Source organism: Asterias rubens, chromosome 2 (assembly GCF_902459465.1).
Source record: "Asterias rubens chromosome 2, eAstRub1.3, whole genome shotgun sequence".
NCBI classification, from domain to species: domain Eukaryota; kingdom Metazoa; phylum Echinodermata; class Asteroidea; order Forcipulatida; family Asteriidae; genus Asterias; species Asterias rubens.
In genome coordinates, this window is record NC_047063.1 from 10,261,274 (window position 1) to 10,283,040 (window position 21,767).

At 41.6% G+C, this 21,767-nt stretch overlaps 2 protein-coding genes across 2 annotated transcripts in view; both read left to right on the forward strand.

Annotated features, from left to right (window-relative positions):
- The window catches only part of LOC117303041 (zonadhesin-like), a 19,282-nt gene extending 8,197 nt beyond the window's left edge, over window positions 1-11,085 (forward strand). Inside the window, exons 3-8 of the mRNA XM_033787090.1 lie at window positions 163-207; window positions 601-667; window positions 2,343-2,719; window positions 5,510-5,872; window positions 8,630-8,855; window positions 9,838-11,085. Of these exons, the coding sequence (XP_033642981.1) occupies window positions 163-207; window positions 601-667; window positions 2,343-2,719; window positions 5,510-5,872; window positions 8,630-8,855; window positions 9,838-10,022 (1,263 nt within the window). The 3' untranslated portion in view covers window positions 10,023-11,085. The remainder of the gene's footprint in view (window positions 1-162; window positions 208-600; window positions 668-2,342; window positions 2,720-5,509; window positions 5,873-8,629; window positions 8,856-9,837) is intronic.
- A 4,133-nt stretch (window positions 11,086-15,218) lies between these two features.
- On the forward strand, window positions 15,219-20,049 carry LOC117307279 (uncharacterized protein DDB_G0290685-like). Its single transcript, XM_033791994.1, has 4 exons — window positions 15,219-15,317; window positions 16,003-16,060; window positions 17,395-17,595; window positions 17,973-20,049. The coding sequence occupies exons 2-4, from the start codon at window positions 16,003-16,005 to the stop codon at window positions 19,190-19,192; spliced, it is 1,479 nt and encodes a 492-aa protein (XP_033647885.1). The 5' UTR covers window positions 15,219-15,317; the 3' UTR covers window positions 19,193-20,049.
- Window positions 20,050-21,767: the final 1,718 nt, after the last annotated feature.

The following is a 21,767-nucleotide window of genomic DNA, read 5'->3' on the forward strand; positions in this document are numbered from 1 at the left end:
ACAACAGAGGAGCCAGCTGTTGCTACTGATGCTCCAGTTGTAACAACCAAGAAGCCAGCTGTTGCTACTGATGCTCCCATTATAACTACCGAGAAGCCAGCTGTTGCTACTGATGCTCCACTTGTAACAACCATGAAGCCAGCTGTTGTTACTGATGCTCCAGTTGTAACAACCATGAAGCCAGCTGTTGCTACTGATGCTCCAGTTGTAACAACCATTAAGCCAGCTGTTGCTACTGATGCTCCAGTTGTAACAACCATTCAGCCAGCTGTTGCTACTGATGCTCCACTTGTAACAACCATGAAGCCAGCTGTTGCAACTGATGCTCCAGTTGTAACAACCAAGAAGCCAGCTGTTGCTACTGATGCTCCAGTTGTAACAACAGAGAAGCCTGTTGTTGCTACTGATGCTCCAGTTGTAACAACCATGAAGCCAGCTGTTGCTACTGATGCTCCAGTTGTAACAACCAAGAAGGCAGCTGTTGCTACTGATGCTCCAATTGTAACAACAGAGAAGCCAGCTCTTGCTACTGATGCTCCAGTTGTAACAACAGAGGAGCCAGCTGTTGCTACTGATGCTCCAGTTGTAACAACCAAGAAGCCAGCTGTTGCTACTGATGCTCCCATTATAACTACCGAGAAGCCAGCTGTTGCTGATGCTCCCACTTGTACACCATGAAGCCAGGCTGTTGCTACTGACGCTCCAGTTAAACACCATGAAGCCAACTGTTGCTACTGATGCTCCAGTTGTAACACCGTTAAGCCAGCTGTTGCTACTGAGGCTCCAGTTGTAACAACCCTGAAGCCAGCCATTGCTACTGATGCTCAGTTGTACAACCAAGACGACAGCTGTTGCTACTGATGCTCCAATTATAACTACGAGAAGCCAGCTGTGTACTGATGCTCCAGTTGTAACAACAGAGCAGCAGTGTTGCTACTGATGCTCCAGTTGTAACAACCATAAGCAGCTGTGCTACTGATGCTCCAATTTTAACTACCGAAAGCAGCTATTGCTACTGATGCTCCAGTTGTAACAACCATGAAGCCAGCTGTGCAATGATGCTCCAGTTGTAACAACCAAGAAGCCAGCTGTTGCTACTGAGCTCCAGTGTAACAACAGAGAAGCTGTTGTTGCTACTGATGCTCCAGTTGTAACACCATGAAGCAGCTGTTGCTACTAATGATCCAGTTGTAAACCTGAAGCCAGCTGTTGCTACTGATGCCCGTTGTAACAACCAAGAAGGCAGCTGTTGCTACTGATGCTCCAATTGTAACAACAGAGAGCCAGCTCTGCTACTGAGCTCCAGTTGTAACAACAGAGAAGCCAGCTCTTGCTACTGTGCTCCAGTTGTAACAACCAAGAGCCAGCTGTGCTACTGATCTCATATACTACCGAGAAGCCAGCTGTTGCTATGATGCTCCACTTGTAAACCATGAAGCCAGCTGTTGCTACTGCCGATCCAGTTGTAACAACCATGAAGCAACTGTTGCTACTGATGCTCCAGTTGTAACAACCGTTAAGCCAGCTGTTGCTACTGATGCTCCAGTTGTAACAACCCTGAAGCCAGCCATTGCTACTGATGCTCCAGTTGTAACAACCAAGACGCCAGCTGTTGCTACTGATGCTCCAATTATAACTACTGAGAAGCCAGCTGTTGCTACTGATGCTCCAGTTGTAACAACCCTGAAGCCAGCCATTGCTACTGATGCTCCAGTTGTAACAACCAAGACGCCAGCTGTTGCTACTGATGCTCCAATTATAACTACTGAGAAGCCAGCTGTTGCTACTGATGCTCCAATTATAACTACCGAGAAGCCAGCTGTTGCTACTGATGCTCCAGTTGTAACAACGAGAAGCCAGCCTTTGCTACTGATGCTCCAGTTGTAACAACCATTAAGCCAGCTGTTGCTACTGATGCTCCAATTTTAACTACCGAGAAGCCAGCTATTGCTACTGATGCTCCAGTTGTGACAACCATGAAGCCAGCCGTTGTTACTGATGCTCCAGTTGTAACAACCATGAAGCCAGCTGTTGCTACTGATGCTCCAGTTGTAACAACAGAGAAGCCAGCTCTTGCTACTGATGCTCCAGTTGTAACAACAGAGAAGCCAGCTGTTGCTTCTGATGCTCCAGTTGTAACAACCAAGAAGCCAGCTGTTGCTACTGATGCTCCATTATAACTACCGAGAAGCCAGCTGTTGCTACTGATGCTCCACTTGTAACAACCATGAAGCCAGCTGTTGCTACTGACGCTCCAGTTGTAATAACCATGAAGCCAACTGTTGCTACTGATGCTCCAGTTGTAACAACCGTTAAGCCAGCTGTTGCTACTGATGCTCCAGTTGTAACAGCCCTGAAGCCAGCCATTGCTACTGATGCTCCAGTTGTAACAACCAAGACGCCAGCTGTTGCTACTGATGCTCCAATTATAACTACTGAGAAGCCAGCTTTTGCTACTGATGCTCCAATTATAACTACCGAGAAGCCAGCTGTTGCTACTGATGCTCCAGTTGTAACAACAGAGAAGCCTGTTGTTGCTACTGATGCTCCAGTTGTAACAACCATTAAGCCAGCTGTTGCTACTGATGCTCCAATTTTAACTACCGAGAAGCCAGCTATTGCTACTGATGCTCCAGTTGTGACAACCGTGAAGCCAGCCGTTGTTACTGATGCTCCAGTTGTAACAACCATGAAGCCAGCTGTTGCTACTGATGCTCCCGTTGTAACAACCAAGAAGCCAGCTGTTGCTACAGATGCTCCAGTTGTAACAACCATTAAGCCAGCTGTTGCTACTGATGCTCCAATTTTAACTACCGAGAAGCCAGCTATTGCTACTGATGCTCCAGTTGTAACAACCATGAAGCCAGCCGTTGTTACTGATGCTCCAGTTGTAACAACCATGAAGTCAGCTGTTGCTACTGATGCTCCAGTTGTAACAACCATTCAGCCAGCTGTTGCTACTGATGCTCCACTTGTAACAACCATGAAGCCAGCTGTTGCAACTGATGCTCCAGTTGTAACAACCAAGAAGCCAGCTGTTGCTACTGATGCTCCAGTTGTAACAACAGAGAAGCCTGTTGTTGCTACTGATGCTCCAGTTGTAACAACCATGAAGCCAGCTGTTGCTACTAATGCTCCAGTTGTAACAACCATGAAGCCAGCCATTGCTACTGATGCTCCAGTTGTAACAACCATGAAGCCAGCTGTTGCTACTGATGCTCCAGTTGTAACAACCAAGAATGCAGCTGTTGCTACTGATGCTCCAATTGTAACAACAGAGAAGCCAGCTCTTGCTACTGATGCTCCAGTTGTAACAACAGAGAAGCCAGCTGTTGCTACTGATGCTCCAGTTGTAACAACCAAGAAGCCAGCTGTTGCTACTGATGCTCCCATTATAACTACCGAGAAGCCAGCTGTTGCTACTGATGCTCCACTTGTAACAACCATGAAGCCAGCTGTTGCTACTGACGCTCCAGTTGTAACAACCATGAAGCCAACTGTTGCTACTGATGCTCCAGTTGTAACAACCGTTAAGCCAGCTGTTGCTACTGATGCTCCAGTTGTAACAACCCTGAAGCCAGCCATTGCTACTGATGCTCCAGTTGTAACAACCAAGACGCCAGCTGTTGCTACTGATGCTCCAATTATAACTACTGAGAAGCCAGCTGTTGCTACTGATGCTCCAATTATAACTACCGAGAAGCCAGCTGTTGCTACTGATGCTCCAGTTGTAACAACAGAGAAGCCTGTTGTTGCTACTGATGCTCCAGTTGTAACAACCATTAAGCCAGCTGTTGCTACTGATGCTCCAATTTTAACTACCGAGAAGCCAGCTATTGCTACTGATGCTCCAGTTGTGACAACCATGAAGCCAGCCGTTGTTACTGATGCTCCAGTTGTAACAACCATGAAGCCACCTGTTGCTACTGATGCTCCAGTTGTAACAACAGAGAAGCCAGTTGTTACTACTGATTCTCCAGTTGTAACTACGGAGAAGCCAGCTGTTGCTACTGATGCTCCAGTTGTAACAACCATTCAGCCAGCTGTTGCTACTGATGCTCCACTTGTAACAACCATGAAGCCAGCCGTTGTTACTGATGCTCCAGTTTTAACAACCATGAAGCCAGCTGTTGCTACTGATGCTCCAGTTGTAACAACAGAGAAGCCAGTTGTTACTACTGATTCTCCAGTTGTAACTACGGAGAAGCCAGCTGTTGCTACTGATGCTCCAGTTGTACCAACCATTCAGCCAGCTGTTGCTACTGATGCTCCACTTGTAACAACCATGAAGCCAGCTGTTGCAGCTGATGCTCCAGTTGTAACAACCATTAAGCCAGCTGTTGCTACTGATGCTCCAATTTTAACTACCGAGAAGCCAGCTATTGCTACTGATGCTCCAGTTGTAACAACCATGAAGCCAGCCGTTGTTACTGATGCTCCAGTTGTAACAACCATGAAGCCAGCTGTTGCTACTGATGCTCCAGTTGTAACAACCATGAAGCCAGCTGTTGCTACTGATGCTCCAGTTGTAACAACCATGAAGCCAGCCATTGCTACAGAAGCTCCAGTTGTAACAACAGAGAAGCCAGTTGTTACTACTGATGCTCCAGTTGTAACTACGGAGAAGCCAGCTGTTGCTACTGCTGCTCCAGTTTTAACAACCATTCAGCCAGCTGTTGCTACTGATGCTCCACTTGTAACAACCATGAAGCCAGCTGTTGCAACTGATGCTCCAGTTGTAACAACCAAGAAGCCAGCTGTTACTACTGATGCTCCAGTTGTAACAACAGAGAAGCCTGTTGTTGCTACTGATGCTCCAATTGTAACAACAGAGAAGCCAGCTGTTGCTACTGATGCTCCAGTTGTAACAACCATGAAGCCAGCTGTTGCTACTAATGCTCCAGTTGTAACAACCATGAAGCCAGCCATTGCTACTGATGCTCCAGTTGTAACAACCATGAAGCCAGCTGTTGCTACTGATGCTTCAGTTGTAACAACCATGAAGCCAGCCATTGCTACTGATGCTCCAGTTGTAACAACCAAGAAGGCAGCTGTTGCTACTGATGCTCCAATTGTAACAACAGAGAAGCCAGCTGTTGCTACTGATGCTCCAGTTGTAACAACAGAGAAGCCAGCTGTTGCTACTGATGCTCCAGTTGTAACAACAGAGAAGCCTGTTGTTGCTACTGATGCTCCAGTTGTAACAACCATTAAGCCAGCTGTTGCTACTGATGCTCCAATTTTAACTACCGAGAAGCCAGCTATTGCTACTGATGCTCCAGTTGTAACAACCATGAAGCCAGCCGTTGTTACTGATGCTCCACTTGTAACAACCATGAAGCCAGCTGTTGCTACTGATGCTCCAGTTGTAACAACAGAGAAGCCAGTTGTTACTACTGATGCTCCAGTTGTAACTACGGAGAAGCCAGCTGTTGCTACTGATGCTCCAGTTGTAACAACAGAGAAGCCAGCTGTTGCTACTGATGCTCCAGTTGTAACAACCATGAAGCCAGCTGTTGCTACTAATGCTCCAGTTGTGACAACCATGAAGCCAGCCATTGTTACTGATGCTCCAATTGTAACAACAGAGAAGCCAGCTGTTGCTACTGATGCTCCAGTTGTAACAACCGTGAAGCCAGCCATTGCTACTGATGCTCCAATTGTAACAACAGAGAAGCCAGCTCTTACTACTGATGCTCCAGTTGTTACAACAGAGAAGCCAGCTGTTGCTACTGATGCTCCCATTATAACTACCGAGAAGCCAGCTGTTGCTACTGATGCTCCCATTATAACTACCGAGAAGCCAGCTGTTGCTACTGATGCTCCAGTTGTAACAACCCTGAAGCCAGCCATTGCTACTGATGCTCCAGTTGTAACAACCAAGACGCCAGCTGTTGCTACTGATGCTCCAATTATAACTACTGAGAAGCCAGCTGTTGCTACTGATGCTCCAATTATAACTACCGAGAAGCCAGCTGTTGCTACTGATGCTCCAGTTGTAACAACAGAGAAGCCTGTTGTTGCTACTGATGCTCCAGTTGTAACAACCATTAAGCCAGCTGTTGCTACTGATGCTCCAATTTTAACTACCGAGAAGGCAGCTATTGCTACTGATGCTCCAGTTGTAACAACCATGAAGCCAGCCGTTGTTACTGATGCTCCAGTTGTAACAACTATGAAGCCAGCTGTTGCTACTGATGCTCCAGTTGTAACAACAGAGAAGCCAGATGTTACTACTGATGCTCCAGTTGTAACAACCATTCAGCCAGCTGTTGCTACTGATGCTCCACTTGTAACAACCATGAAGCCAGCTGTTGCTACTGATGCTCCAGCTGTAACAACCAAGAAGCCAGTTGTTGCTACTAATGCTCCAATTATAACTACCGAGAAGCCAGCTGTTGCTACTGATGCTCCAGTTGTAACAACCATGAAGCCAGCTGTTGCTACTGATGCTCCAGTTGTAACAACCATGAAGCCAGCTGTTGCTACTGATGCTCCAGTTGTAACAACCAAGAAGCCAGCTGTTGCTACTGATGCTCCAATTATAACTACCGAGAAGCCAGCTGTTGCTTCTGATGCTCCAGTTGTAACAACAGAGAAGCCAGCTGTTGCTACTGATGCTCCAGTTGTAACAACCGAGAAGCCTGTTGTTGCTACTGATGCTCCAGTTGTAACAACAGAGAAGCCAGCTGTTGTTACTGATGCTCCAGTTGTAACAACCAAGAAGCCTGTTGTTGCTACTGATGCTCCATTTGTAACAACAGAGAAGCCAGCTGTTGCTACTGATTCTCCAGTTGTAACAACCAAGAAGCCAGCTGTTGCTTCTGATGCTCCAATTGTAACAACCATGAAGCCAGCTGTTGCTACTGATGCTCCAGTTGTAACAACCATGAAGCCAGCCATTTCTACTGATGCTTCAGTTGTAACAACCAAGAAGCCAGCTGTTGCTACTGATGCTCCAGTTGTAACAACCATGAAGCCAGCCATTTCTACTGATGCTCCAGTTGTAACAACCAAGAAGCCAGCTGTTGCTACTGATGCTCCAGTTGTAACAACCATGAAGCCAGCTGTTGCTACTGATGCTCCAGATGTATCTACTGAGACACCTGTTTCAATTGTTATAACAATTGATCCCTTTTCACAAACGGAGAAGCTGACAGCACCAACTGACTTACCACAGGATTTGAAAATAAAGACAGAGTCATCTGAAATTACTGATTCTCCAGTTGTTTCAACCATGCAACCAGCTATTGTAACTGATGCTCCTGTTATAACAACCATGAAGCCAGGCATTGCTACTGATGCTCCAGTTGTAACAACCAAGAAGCCAGCTGTTGCTACTGATGCTCCAATAATAACTACCGAGAAGCCAGCTGTTGCTACTGATGCTCCAGTTGTAACAACCATGAAGCCAGCTGTTGCTACTGATGCTCCAGTTGTAACAACCATGAAGCCAGCCATTGTTACTGATGCTCCAGTTTTAACAACCAAGAAGCCAGCTGTTGCTACTGATGCTCAAATTTTAACTACCGAGAAGCCAGATGTTGCTACTGATGCTCCAATTGTAACAACAGAGAAGCCAGCTGTTGCTACTGATGCTCCAGTTGTAACAACCGTGAAGCCAGCCATTGCTACTGACGCTCCAGTTGTAACAACCATGAAGCCAGCGATTCCTACTGATGCTCCTATTGTACCAACAGAGAAGCCAGCTGTTGCTACTGATGCTCCAATTATAACAACAGAGAAGCCAGTTGTTGCTACTGATGCTCCAGTTGTAACAACCGTGAAGCCAGCTGTTGCTACTGATGCTCCAGCTGTAACAACCATGAAGCCGGCTATTGCTACTGATGCTCCTATTGTAACAACAGAGAAGCCAGCTGATGCTACTGATGCTCCAGTTCTAACAACCATTCAGCCAGCTGTTGCTACTAATGCTCCACTTGTAACAACCATGAAGCCAGCTGTTGCTACTGATGCTCCAGTTGTAACAACCGTGAAGCGAGCTGTTGCTACTGATGCTCCAGTTGTAACAACCATGAAGCCAGCGATTGCTACTGATGCTCCTATTGTAACAACAGAGAAGCCAGCTGTTGTTACTGATGCTCCAGTTGTAACAACCAAGAAGCCAGCTGTTGCTACTGATGCTCCAGTTGTAACAACCATGAATCCAGCCATTGCTACTGATGTTCCAGTTGTAACAACCATGAAGCCAGCTGTTGCAACTGATGCTCCAGTTGTAACAACCAAGAAGCCAGCTGTTGCTACTGATGCTCCAATTATAACTACCGAGAAGCTAGCTGTTGCTACTGATGCTCCAGTTGTAACAACCAAGAAGCCAGTTGTTGCTACTGATGCTCCAATTATAACTACCGAGAAGCCAGCTGTTGCTACTGATGCTCCAGTTGTAACAACCATGAAGCCAGCTGTTGCTACTGATGCTCCAATTACATCTACCGATAAGCCAGCTGTTGCTACTGATGCTCCAATTGTAACAACCATGAAGCCAGCTGTTGCAACTGATGCTCAAATTATAACTACAGAGAAGCCAGCTGTTGCTACTGATGCTCAAATTGTAACAACAGAGAAGCCCGTTGTTGCTACTGATGCTCCAATTATAACTACCGAGAAGCCAGCTGTTGCTTCTGATGCTCCTATTTTAACAACAGAGAAGCCAGCTGTTGCTACTGATGCTCCAGTTGTAACAACCAAGAAGCCATCTGTTGTTACTGATGCTCCATTTGTAACAACCATGAAGCCAGCTATTGCTACTGATGCTACAGTTATAACAACCGAGACACCAGCTGTTGCTACGGTTGCTCCAGTCGCAACAACAAAGCCCCTGCTTACTTCAAAGGGTAAGGATCATCTAGATTTTGTACAGAAATAGTGACATTCCAACTCAATATTCATATAAACTGTATTTTTAATGCTCCTTTTGGCAAACGATACAAAGCGCCAGGTATTATACTGCTAGGAGTGGCCCAAGTTGAGATATGAGGTCTAATCCTTAGCACCATGTAGGTTGACAAGGTGCTGTGGCGCATAATGCTGCCAAATCAGCCAGGAACACCATGGTGAATCCCTTTTCTCTTTGATAAGTGCACCAGGTTCTTTCACATGGGTTTACACAACACATGGGACCAACGGCTTAATGTTCCATCTGAAGGACAAGCAATGGTTAAGTGTCATGGTTTTGGACACAAGTGTCATGGTTGGGGATTCAAACCCACACTCCGCTGATCAGAAAAACCAGAGTTTTAATTTGGTGCTCTCAACCGCTCGGCCACGACACTTCCAATGGCAGGCAATGCTCTACAATTTTCAATTTTTAAATCATTTAGTCTAATTTCCACAATATTCACCAGCTGACCAAGTTATGTTTTCTGCTCCCCTTTGCCTAAGAAAATTAAAAAATTGATTTAAAAATTATTTTTTTCCATTCTTCACACAAAATATGATTATATTTCTTGTTTTTGTTAATAACACTTGAATGGCTTGAAACTTCTTGTTACTTGGGTTTCCTGGTGGTGGTTTTTTATTCAATTTAATTTTGTTATTATTGGGGTTGATGGGATATAACATTTGAAATATCCATCATTACATGTTTTTGTATAACCAACTTGGAGTGCATGTTATCTACAATACAATATTCTTTAATAAGAATATTCCAAACTTTCACGAAGGAAACCAGTAAGCGTGCCATGTCAAATTTTATATTTCAAACCATTTTCTCCTAATCATACCAAATTTAGTAAGGCTGTAATGTGGTCAACAAGATTCATCAGTTGTTTGATAACCCAAATTTATGATATCCTTTTGTTTATTTATGCTTTTCAGCTGCTAACACAACTCCTGCAAGCTCAGTTGGAATATGCCGTATTGTCTGCAGTGTGGCAACAGACCCTGGTCCGGTCTGTGGCACCGACTCCACAACCTACCCATTTAAGTGTGTTCTTGACCTATTGTCGTGCCTCTTGCCGCACAAGAACCTGGCAGTGCGCCATCTTGGATCCTGTGTTTAAACTTGCCTCAGGGAATTGTTTTTGTTCATGTTATATAGTGTTTGATGTTTTAATAGAAATCATGTATTTACCATAACTTAGTAACGATCAAAAGTTCACAAAGTATCTGTTAATCTTATTTTCTGGCAATAAATTCCAATCAGTTCATGCTAAGGAAATTTTAACTACCTCAATAATCGCTGTTTGTGTAGTTGGATACAAAACATTATTGTTGAATACTGTTAAGATAGATTTGAATTCTTAACATATTTAAAGGTAATGAACATGATTGGTAAAGATCGAGAATTGGTACAATTTCCATGTGTTATGTTTCTCTCTGAAGGGAAGTCATTTGAGAAAAAACTGTATCTTAAAAACACTTTTTTAAAGCTGATTTCATTTCTGATAACCTAAATTAAGGACAGTGTTTACACGCTGAAAATTGTGTCTGGTTATTTCACCATTTTCTGGTGACTCGCACAAGAGATTATGTCAAATTTTTACAACTCACCACATGAAGACTGTCTGCAACTTAATAGTCAGCTCTATCAATGATGTGTAATACCTTTAAATTTGGTTCAATTATCTCATTGTACTATAGTTCAGTTGCATGTCTTATGATGGATTTGTTATCAGTACTATAATAATCTAATCTGAAACTAATCTTACAATGAGAGAGTATATTGTATTTTTTGCTGATGTTTAATTATCAATTTGATATTAAAATGAAAACCAAAACTGTTAGTTCATTTTCTTAGTCTAGTCAATGTGATAGTGCTGAAGACTTGCCGATAGAAATTGCCGATATTTGTTTATTTGATAACTATTTTGATTCAGGTCAGAGGGCTTCAGCATGCTCCCATGCTTGTATACTTCTCATACTTTAAACATCTGATAAATCGTCGTCAGAAAATACTATGTACTTTTTATACATAGCAGATATGCCCTATTGTTTTAAATTGCACACTTGTGTTTGTGTTGTGTTTTTAGTACTAAGTGACCCACATGTTTTGTTTTGTACTACACTTCTTTAAGTGCCACTGCCTGCCCTGTCTAACATTGTGTTGTATAAATATTAAAGACAAATGAAGGCCACTATGATTTAATAATTCTGAATGTCTTTATGTACAATTATTATTGGAAACAACCTTTAATATAGAACAGCAGTAAGTGTCAAACCTGCCGTAGACGGCGCCTTTGAGTTGTACTATTCGAAGGACCTGATGTGTCACTTGAGGCTCTTGATTCTTGCCATTTGCTGGAAATTCAATTTGAAATGAGACGGAAAAACTTTCGTTTTCAATAGCAGACATGTGTCAAGATAACCTTACTCCCATCCTCCCATCGAGCTGGAGGAGCACAACAAGAAAAGCGGCACCATGAATGGCGTACGTAACTACTGGGGTCGAGGGGGCACCGTCCCCGACTCCCCATCCACTCAAGTTGACATCCGACCCCCACCCCAACTGCCAAGGGGGCCCCCACCCCTCACGTTATTTTGAAAAACTCCTTTGTTTCCATTTAATACACGCACACAGTATTGGAAGGCAATCTGATTGGCCTTGAAGCGCCCCTTGTAAAAATAATGGTGCACCCCTTGTACCCCCTATAAAAAGTGTAACATAATAGCCTAGTCTCGTCGCTGATTATGCTTGTTATGATAACCAGTCAAAATACATTGCCTCGTGAACAATCAATGACTTGTTTGTACACATGTATATCCTGCTCATTTCTTTAGCTCCATAAATGAGTGCAAGTGCTGCTCATTTGTTTAGCTCCATAAATTAGTGTGCTAGGGTAAAGAACATTTGAGTCATCCATATCGCTATGGTAGTGACCTGGTTTTCCTTTTTGATCCCTGGTGTTTACCCCGGGATCCGTGAGGGGGATTTCTCATCGACCCCTGTCAGGAAATGTTGCCGTGGGAATGCATCATAATAGACTAAGCCACGATCTTGAACGCTGCAAGCCTTAAAGCAACAATTTAAATCAATATAATTGTTTGGTTCCCTTTAAGATTCCCACTTTGATTTGACCGTACCTTTGCCGACCCGTTCCCTGCTAGTGCCAATAAAATATACTCCTTTAGCATACTACAGGGCAAAATATGTACAGTTGTATTTTTAATAAAAAATCCACGTAAAAACAGAGAATTCTTTTAGTTTTACAGTGCTCGATTTGATATGGTGAGGCCCAGGTCCCGTCGCGTTATTCTACCTCCAAACAAAGACACCCTATATATACACCATTGTAACCTATAGTTTTCCTAACGGAGTCTGGGTATCAATCCTTGAAATATTCCCTACGAATGCTGATTTTGTGGGCCAAATTGTAACTAAATATGCCATCAAAGACACCAGAATTTTGATGGAATTTAAGTGTCTACTATTTTTCATCAGGAACTTTAAATCAACTCACGTTTTCAAGCCAGCAAGGTCACAGTGGTCGACCGCCTCTTTGGCCAAAGCATTTACAAACGGACTTGAATTTTAATCTTCAAAAGGCGTCTTTGTAGCACCCAGATTGTTTACAAATTATTATTCAGATCAATGGAGGGAAAAATAATTTAAATAATTTCGCTACCTATGCCACATTTATACTTTCAGAAAAAAACACCAATTCACCAAAGAATGACCCTATACTACTCATCCAAGGCAAAACAACTGAGCCTAGACTCTTGAAGCTGTCCTGTGGGAATAAACCTTCTCTTAAACTCCGGAAGCTATAATCATGGTCAGTAACCATGGTCATGAACTCCGGAATTAGTCAGGCCTGTGAGACACACAAATCACTATACTGTGCAGAAACTTTTCTGTGTTCATAACTCGCCATAAAGAGTTTCAAAGCTATAGGCCTATGAAAAAGAGTTGTCTGTTCGAGTGTACTTCAGGTGTTTTGGATAGGCCCTGAAATAAATATGGTCCCATTTTTCGCGGTCCCATGAACCCAAAACGTTTCACCATACGGCACTGTAGGGCCTATTCCTCATGCTGCGTGTTAAAATGAACTCATATTCAAGTAAAGTTATTTTACTTGACTCCCCCTTTTGTTTGCACCCCCCCCACCCCGCCATGGCAAAAGAACAAGACAGAATTTTTTTAGAAAGGGGGATGCGTTCTCACCGCTTCAGCTGTATTGAACCCCGGAAAGTGTACCCCTAAACCAATGGAAAGTTGGTGCTCCCCTGTTCCCAACCCTCACAAACATCCGCCCACCTTTTCATCTTGCTCAGCGGACTCGTACATAATTATTGATTGTACAGGTTTATAGTTTCGTTACCAGTCAAGGTTTTGTGATTGAAACAAATCCTATCACAGTTGCCCAAAGTAATTTTACCCAAGTCTTTCAGTTTTTGCGCATTATTTACCAACATAATATGTGGTTATTAATTAATGCAAGAAGTTGTTGTAATTGTTCTTTTTTTAAAACAGAACTCATTTAGAAATCACCAATCACAATGCACAATGTTCGTCAGACTGTACGTGTTTTTTTTTTAGATATTTAATCTACAAATTCCTCTTTTTAAATTATCGTCATGGCATTTTTTTTTTTATTTACCTTTACCTGAAAAATAACAATTCTACTGGCTTATATTTTGTTCGCACTTTATAGCAATATGGTTTCATTGTTTAATGATGCGTAACATGATCTATGAAGTTTAAAAGTCACCATCACAAAAGTCAAAGCTATGTCCGCCTCTTGACATTTTTGTCGGGAAGCTTTCTTTCTGTTTTCACTTTAATACACATACATGTATTTTGTTCTCAAATTTTGTCAGAAAATGTCTCTTTTTCATTTTAGTTTCGATATGAGATTCCGGCCGGTGTCAGCTTATAACATACCGGATGATGACTGATACAGTCACCCACTGCCATCATGCAAGAACAGTTGGAATCGACTTGTATTAGTCGCTGCTTGTTTTGGGGTCGAGGTAGAGAGGTATGATCATTTGCGATCTTGGCTCACCACACTAACACTAAAGAATGAAATAAACTGTGTCAAATTGATTTCTTTGTCACTATGAAATGAAACTGTTAAATAATAAAATAATTCCCAATAAATAGAAATTCCATAAACACAACAACAAGTGTATGCCCGAAAACTATTTCCCGTACTCAGGCGCCTGCCTTTTTCATACAATCTGTGTTAACATTTTGCTAGAAGTTGGACATAGTATTGCTCACAGTTATCAATGAACCGACATCATTTCCTTTTAATGATGCACACTCAACTGTCCGTCAGGCCGCTGTGTAGTTAGTGTGCAACTATCTATACTTATCTTGCCATTTAGACAGAAAATCAAAAACACAATTCGTAGGCTGTATGAAACAGTACCAATTTATTTCGACACTAAGTTATCAAGTTATCACAAAACTAACCTTTGTTTATGTTAACTGTTCTATTGTTTTAATTATACTTAACATGTAAATGGTTGCAATAAAACTTTATGTGACGATTCCATTTCAAAAGGTGTTCGCGTTTTTTAAATATCGACAAAAGTTCCATCCAGTTAAAGCCATTGGACACTTTCGGTCAACAGTAATGTCCAAGGCCGTGTATCACAACTTCTATATAAAATAGCAAACCTGTGTAAATTTAGGCTCAATCGGTCATCGGAGTCGGGAGAAAATAACGGGATGTTTAATCGTTTTCTCAAAAAGTAAAGCATTTCATGGAATAATATTTCAAGAGAAGTCTTTCACCATTACCTTCTGTAAACCCTGTAAGTTATTTGTAAATCTGTGAACTTTTAATTGTGTTTCTGTACCGAAAGTGTCCAATGGCTTTAAGTCAACGGCAGAAAGAACAATCCCCAATAGGAACACACCTGAGAAAAGTTCTGGCACATAGCGCTTCTCATTCAAATTTCGGGGCATAAAAACTGTTACCCTTTAACATTATATATAGCCACATAACATCGAAGTGAAAAGTGTCTTAACAAACTGGTAAAGGTAGGCTACTAACCAAAAGTTGTAATTACCCGTCAACCTTAAGTGTGTTTACCAAACGTATACCTTCCCTTTAAAAAGAAATGTCACAGCCCTTTATTTCTTAATTGAAATCGTTGAACAGATTTATGGCAGACTCATTCCCATCAAGGATACCTCCCTGAACTCCACGACAAGGGCGCTAAAGGCATGGTTAGGTCCCAAGTGAGAGACACGTATTAGTCACCACCCGAAATCAACCGATGTGGCTTGGTGTATAAAAAGAGAATCCCAACTTCGGAAAAGTTCATTCGTGATTGTTTCTCGTCCACGCAGGACAAGACTTTCTTTAGACATTTTGTGAGGAGATTGTTCCATCTCAAGCAAGGTAAGATTTTTTTCCGATCATGAAACAGAGACGGTTCCCCTTTTTAGGCAGTTGCTCACTTTTTAATTGTTCATTGAAATTAACCGAATTTCCAAACAGATCATACAATTAGTCTGTGGTGAATTAATTATGCTGATGACAGTCAACTTAAACTTAGGGTTCTGATGGATGTTCATTGATCTTAGGCAACGGTCGATTTTGTACGAGGGAAAGTTTTGAAACATTCAAAGAACGAAGTAGTACCATAGTCTGGTTAAAGTTTGGTTAAAGGACTTGACTTTGGGCCGTGAAAAAAAACCTTCTAAATCCTTAGTCTGAAGCTAGTCCAGCGGATACAGCAATTATGTCTTGCTCTCATTCCAATAATAGGATACAAAAGTTTGGGCTGTGTAGAAAGGTGTTTTTGTTTCATTATTTCACGATTGTTTTTTTTTCTTTTCCTACATGGCTCTGGAAAAACATTGCAGACCTACAGTCAAACTTCCATCAGGGATTGCCCGATTTGGGCATTTCGGTTACAACATTATGGCATATGCAAAACAGTTTATATTGGGGCATTTTTTATTAGGCCATTTTTATTGGCGAAGGGGTGTTTTCCTATGATCGATTTACTGTTGTTGCAAAACGCGTATTGATCGACCTAATTACAATAGTATGTTTAGCTTTGATGTTTTATTTTCCACAGATGAAGTTTTTAATAGGAGTACTGTGTGTGATTGCCTTCGCGTCAATTGCCGAGTCGGGTGAGTTGAAAACAAAAATATCATCATAAAAATAAACTAAAAAGAAACTTGAAAGCTTAATCGAAATGCTTAATTAGAGTTCCACTCTCTACCCTTAAAACATGCTATTGATCCAATTGATACGACGTCACCAGTTCAATAATCTTAGTTTTCGCAAACTTTGGTGTCTCACGTATCTAAAATGGCGGCACGGTTACTGTTTCGTAGTGCGTGTGACTTTAATGCAATATTTTCCAATAACCAAACATCTTTCTCATGGCATACTCCGGCGATTACAAATTAATGTCCATGCTTGTATCGTTAAAGACACAAGTATTTGTCCTTTCTGCCCCATCCCACAGACCATGCACTTTAAAGGCACTGGACACTATTGTTGGTATTTACTCAAAATAAGCATAAAAACTTACTTGGTAACAAGCAATGGAGAGCCGTCGATAGTATGCAAAGTTGTGAGAGACGGCTCCCTCTGAAGAAACGTAGAAAGAAGTAGTTTTCCACTAAAATATTTGAATTTGATTTCGAGACCTCAGAATCAGATTTGGAGGTCCCGAAATCAAGCATCTGAAAGCACACAACTTCTTGTGATAAAGGTTTTTTTTTCTTTCATTTATATTATCTCACAACTTCGACGACCAATTGAGTTCAAATTTTCACAGGTTTGTTATTCTGTGCATAAGTTGAGATACACCAAGTAAGAACACTGGTATTTGACAATTACCAAAGGTGTCCAGTGTCTTTAAGCAGCTCTAAGAAATTGGGCCCAGTGTAGTGTCAGCATTTACGCACGCGTGATATGAAATTTACTTATTTATTGAGAAATGCTCTTTCAAGTGTCCTTCCAGAGTTAATGATGTGACGTTTTAGATTAAAAACTCTCTATGCTGAAAAACTAGTTTCCTACAATAAAAAAGATAGCGTAGTGTTTTTTAATCTTTTTTTTATGCAAGTCGCCAGACATACAAGGCCTGAAGGCCACTTCGAGGTGTGGGCTACAGTTATTATTTTTTCAGAGGCCGTTGACACCTACTCCTAGGGCTAAAACAGGGTTACCCCTTTTACATGACTTGCATACGGTGCTACACAGGTGAGATTCGAAACCACGGCCCCGCCTTATATTCAACAGACGTTGGTTCGAATCCTACATGCGTAGTATGCTTGTGTATTTTCAAAAGTGTTCAACTACCCATCCAGCTTCGGTTTATTAAAGATCAAAGTGGATGCAAATTAGACGGATGCGTCATAAACAGTTTTCGCATCAAGACAACCAGTTGAGCAAAATAAGTGTTTATTATCCACCATAACAAAATACAACTTATTCTCATCAATCCTTACAGCACCAAGACGCAGCTGCAAGAGTAATTTTCGCAGGTGTTTGAACAGGTTGGAGGAGGGCGAAATACACACGGGCAAGGTCTGTGGTACAGACGGAACCACATACATCAATGCATGCAAGCTGGCCCTCAAAAAATGTGAGGGTCAGACTTCGGCCACCGTAAAACACACCGGACGATGCCCCGCTAACCTAAACCTAAAAGGTTCGTGAACCCAATCCATCGTACCGTTTTGCTTAAATAAACATTACTTTATGTGTATTTATTTCTAGACTTTTACATAATTATTATGATAGTATTTTTTTGTTTTGCTTGTTTTTTTTTTTTTTTTTTTTTTTTTTTTTATTGTTTGTTTGCTTGTTTGTTTGTTTGTTTGTTTGTTTGTTTGGTTTTTTTTTGTTTTGTTTTTTGTGGGATTTCTTTTGCTCTACAACACCAGGATTTTCCAGTAAAACTATAAGGATAGTTTCAACGTTATTAACCTTCTTTCGCAAACTTGTTAAATATTGTGGCAACCCCAAACCTAAAAGTGTCATCATTGCATATTGACTCACATTGTTCATCATTTCATTTGTATGCAGGTCAAAACCCTGAAACCGTCAGACAAACATGCCCAAGAACCTGCAGAAATGCCCGTCATGTGCAAGTGTGTGGTTCCGATGGAAAGAAATACGCTTCAGAGTGTATGGTCTTGCAGAAGAGCTGCAAGAGCAGGCGGCACCGAAACCTACACGTCGTGTCACGTTGGCCTTGCGTCCAAGGAGCTCAAAACCAAGGCGTAGGTAGTACAGACTTCTTCACGGGCAATGGACAAAATGAAGGTGGCGAGCAAAATGAAGGTGGCGAACAAAATGAAGGTGGCGAGCAAAATGAAGGTGGCGAGCAAAATGAACGTGGTGACCAATCTGAAGCTGGTGAACAAAATGAAGGTCGCGAGCAGTCAGAGGGTGGCGAGCAAAATGAAGGTCGCGAGCAGTCAGAGGGTGGCGAGCAAAATGAAGGTGGCGAGCAATCTGACAATGGTGAACAAAATGAAGGTGGCGAGCAATCCGAAGGTGGCGAGCAAAATGAAGGTGGCGAGCAGAATGAAGGTGGCGAGCAATCTGAAGCTGGCGAGCAAAATGAAGGTGGCGATCAAAATGAGGGTCGTGACCAAGACGCCAGGAACTTCAGGCAGGAAGGGAAAGGGGATGGTTTTGATGCCAGTTCCTTCCTTGCACCTGCTGAGCAGTTTTTCCCTGACCTCCCTGGGTCGAGTGCTGGTACCGGCGGCGGACCTGGAGGACCTGGAGGACCTGGAGGACCTGGAGGACCTGCTGGTGGAGAAACAGAGTCAGATGAATCGTCGGAAGTAGCCGAATCAGAGGCATCCGAGGCCCCTGAATCCGAGGCCGCTGAATCTGAGGCCGCTGAATCTGAGGCCGGGGCAGAAGGAGGTGAGGGTGCTGCTAGCCAAGTTCAATCTTCTGACGCTGAGCCGGCCGAATCCGAGGTCGAATCCGAGAACGAATCAGAGAACGAATCTGAGAACGAATCTGAGAACGAGGGTGTTGCTAGCCAAGTTCAATCATCTGACGCTGAATCCGAAACAGAATCAGAGAACGAATCTGAGAACGGGGGTGTTGCTAGCCAAGTCCAATCTTCTGACGCTGAATCCGAGAACGAATCCGAGAACGAATCTGAGAACGGATCCGAGAATGCGCCCGGTAATTGGAATGGACCTGCGAATCAGAACCAGGGGTCTCAAGGTGGATCAGATTATTCCGATTACGAGGAACCAGAATCTGAAGAGGATGACTGAACATTATAAGGATATTGTAGAGGGACATTCGAATATATCAAGTCAAACTATTTCTAACAATAATTTCTGAACGTTAAAACTGAGGAGTGTTTCATCCTGAATGGGTTTACCCTCACTATTCCTTTCACTGAATTTTGGTGCCCGTTTAATATAACCCCCTTCTTGGCAAACTTTATAATTAAAAACCATATTGAGCTTGAATGTCATAAATCATTCAGAAGAATGGAGTTCGAAGCGAATTCATAGATGCACATTGCAACCGGGCTTAAATTACCTACATAATGTTCTGTCCAATCTATCCTTTAGTTTGCGTCTTGCATAATTGTATGTGTAGACTTATTCTTTTTCGTAAGATGGAAACAGGTACATGGAAACATGTGTTTCCTACACAAACTTTGAATTAACAATTTTCTCCCTTTAAATATAAACCCATATACTCCCCTAAAGATTTATAGACTGAAGTTTACTCTAAACGATAGATGAGCCAATCGTATTGTCTAAAGCAAAATGTGCTTACATCAGATGTCCAAGTTTGACTCGAGCTAAAATCGTTTCGGAGTATTTTTTTGTTTTTTCATGACACTGTTAATAAAGCGACCAGTGCCTTTGGATTTGGTTGTAAAAATCGTTTATTTAAAAAAAATAATAATAATAAAAATCTTAACAACAAACAAGTCCTCCCATGTTCCACGTTCGAACCCCCACAGTGTCAACATTTGCAAAAAAATAAATTATAGTTCATTATAGTCATGTAGGGCTAATCTATACATTTTGCACATAATATTGATATTGGGAATACACATGTAACACTTTCTTTGAATATTAAAAAAAAATTAAAACAGCAAAATTAATGGTTACGAACAGTGTTGATCTTTGTATATATACATTCAAATAACCACCATTATGAAAGCGATTGTATATACGTATGGTATTTGGAACGCACTGTTGTGTTTCAATCCTATTGTTGACTTCAAAAAGTGGTAGCATTTTTTGAGTGTCGAAAATGTGGAGCAGTTTGTCTCCGCAGATGCAAATTTTCATATTCAAATTTATGGGATAAAAAGTAATCTTTTTCCACAACCGCAGTTGGCCCTATATTTCAAAGTGAAAAGTGTCTCAAAATGCATTATTCGAACCAAAGCTGCTGTTCTTCTTACCAAGTAAAGTTTTAATTGTAATTAATTTTTACAGTCATTACCAAACGTATATTGCCCTTCAACGACTTCAAAATGGATAATGTTTTTGCTTCATTATTTTATGTTTGTATTCAGGGATAGAATTTGAGCCATAGGCCGACTTTATCGATACGTTCATACCACGGGTACAGTTTCAGCCTGAAACAATCGAAATTTAGAAAACAAATTGAAGAAATAATAAGAAGAAAAAGAAGATATTTTTTAATATGTAGGACGGTTTCCGCAAATGCTGAAAATTCACGTTTTTCACGTAATCTTCCTGAGCAAAGTGGCGTAACAAGAATTATGATTTATTTATTTCTCTCCGCTCGGTAATGTACCATAGAGTTAACTACGGAAGTTTTAATGGGATCTTGTGGGAAATAGTAATATTAATTATGCCTTAAAGGCACTGTGAACATTCGTTGATCATTGTCAAAACCCAGTGTTCTCACTTTGTGTAAAATACACCTGTGAACATTTTGGCTCAATTTGTCATCGAATTTGCAAGAGAGTCAATGAAAGAAAAACACTGAGAGTGGACGCATGTCGCACTTTACACCTAGTGTGCTTTCAGCAGATGCATCCTAAAAGGTGTGAAGTCTTTTATTATTTGAGTGAGAAGTACCTCTTTCTCAAACACCCTGTTTCTTCAGAGGGAACCGTACAATGTTGCTATACTAAGCAAGTAAGTTTTTATGTGAGTTTTTATGCTAACAATTAACAGAATTGTGACAACTTACACTCATGTGATCATGAATAAGCATAATTCATAATTTGGAATTGTACCAAGTCATTATAGATTTTGTTTAAAGACACTAGACATTATTGGTAACTTTCAAAGACCAGTCTTCTCGTGAACTAGGTGTATTTTAACATAATTTTATGCATAAAATAGCAAACCTGTGAAAATTTGAGCTCAATTGGTCGTCGAAATTGCGATGATCATGAATGAAAGAAAAAATACCCGTGTCACACGAAGTTGTGTGCATTCAGATGTCGGATTTCGAGACCTCAAATCTAATTTTGAGGTCTCGAAATCAAATTCATTGAAAATTACTGTCTTTCTCGAAAATTTTGTCACTTCAGAGGGAGCCGTTTCTCACAATGTTTTATATAATCAGTCAACCTCTCCCCATTAGGCCTACTCGTTACCAAGTAAGGTTTTATGCTAATGATAATTATGTGTAATTTACCAACAGCGTCCAGTGCATTTAAGTAATTATGAATTTCGTTTTCTTTCTATCTATCTCAATGTCCCTTTAAAAGTTTAAGGTTTCCGTAGGTAACACAAACGGGGTTCAAACTCCATGCATTGTAACAGGGGAGCGAGGGAATAGTGTTGTATATATCGGGCACAGCGCTTGAGTACAAGGTTGGATAGTGGCATTTGTCTGACC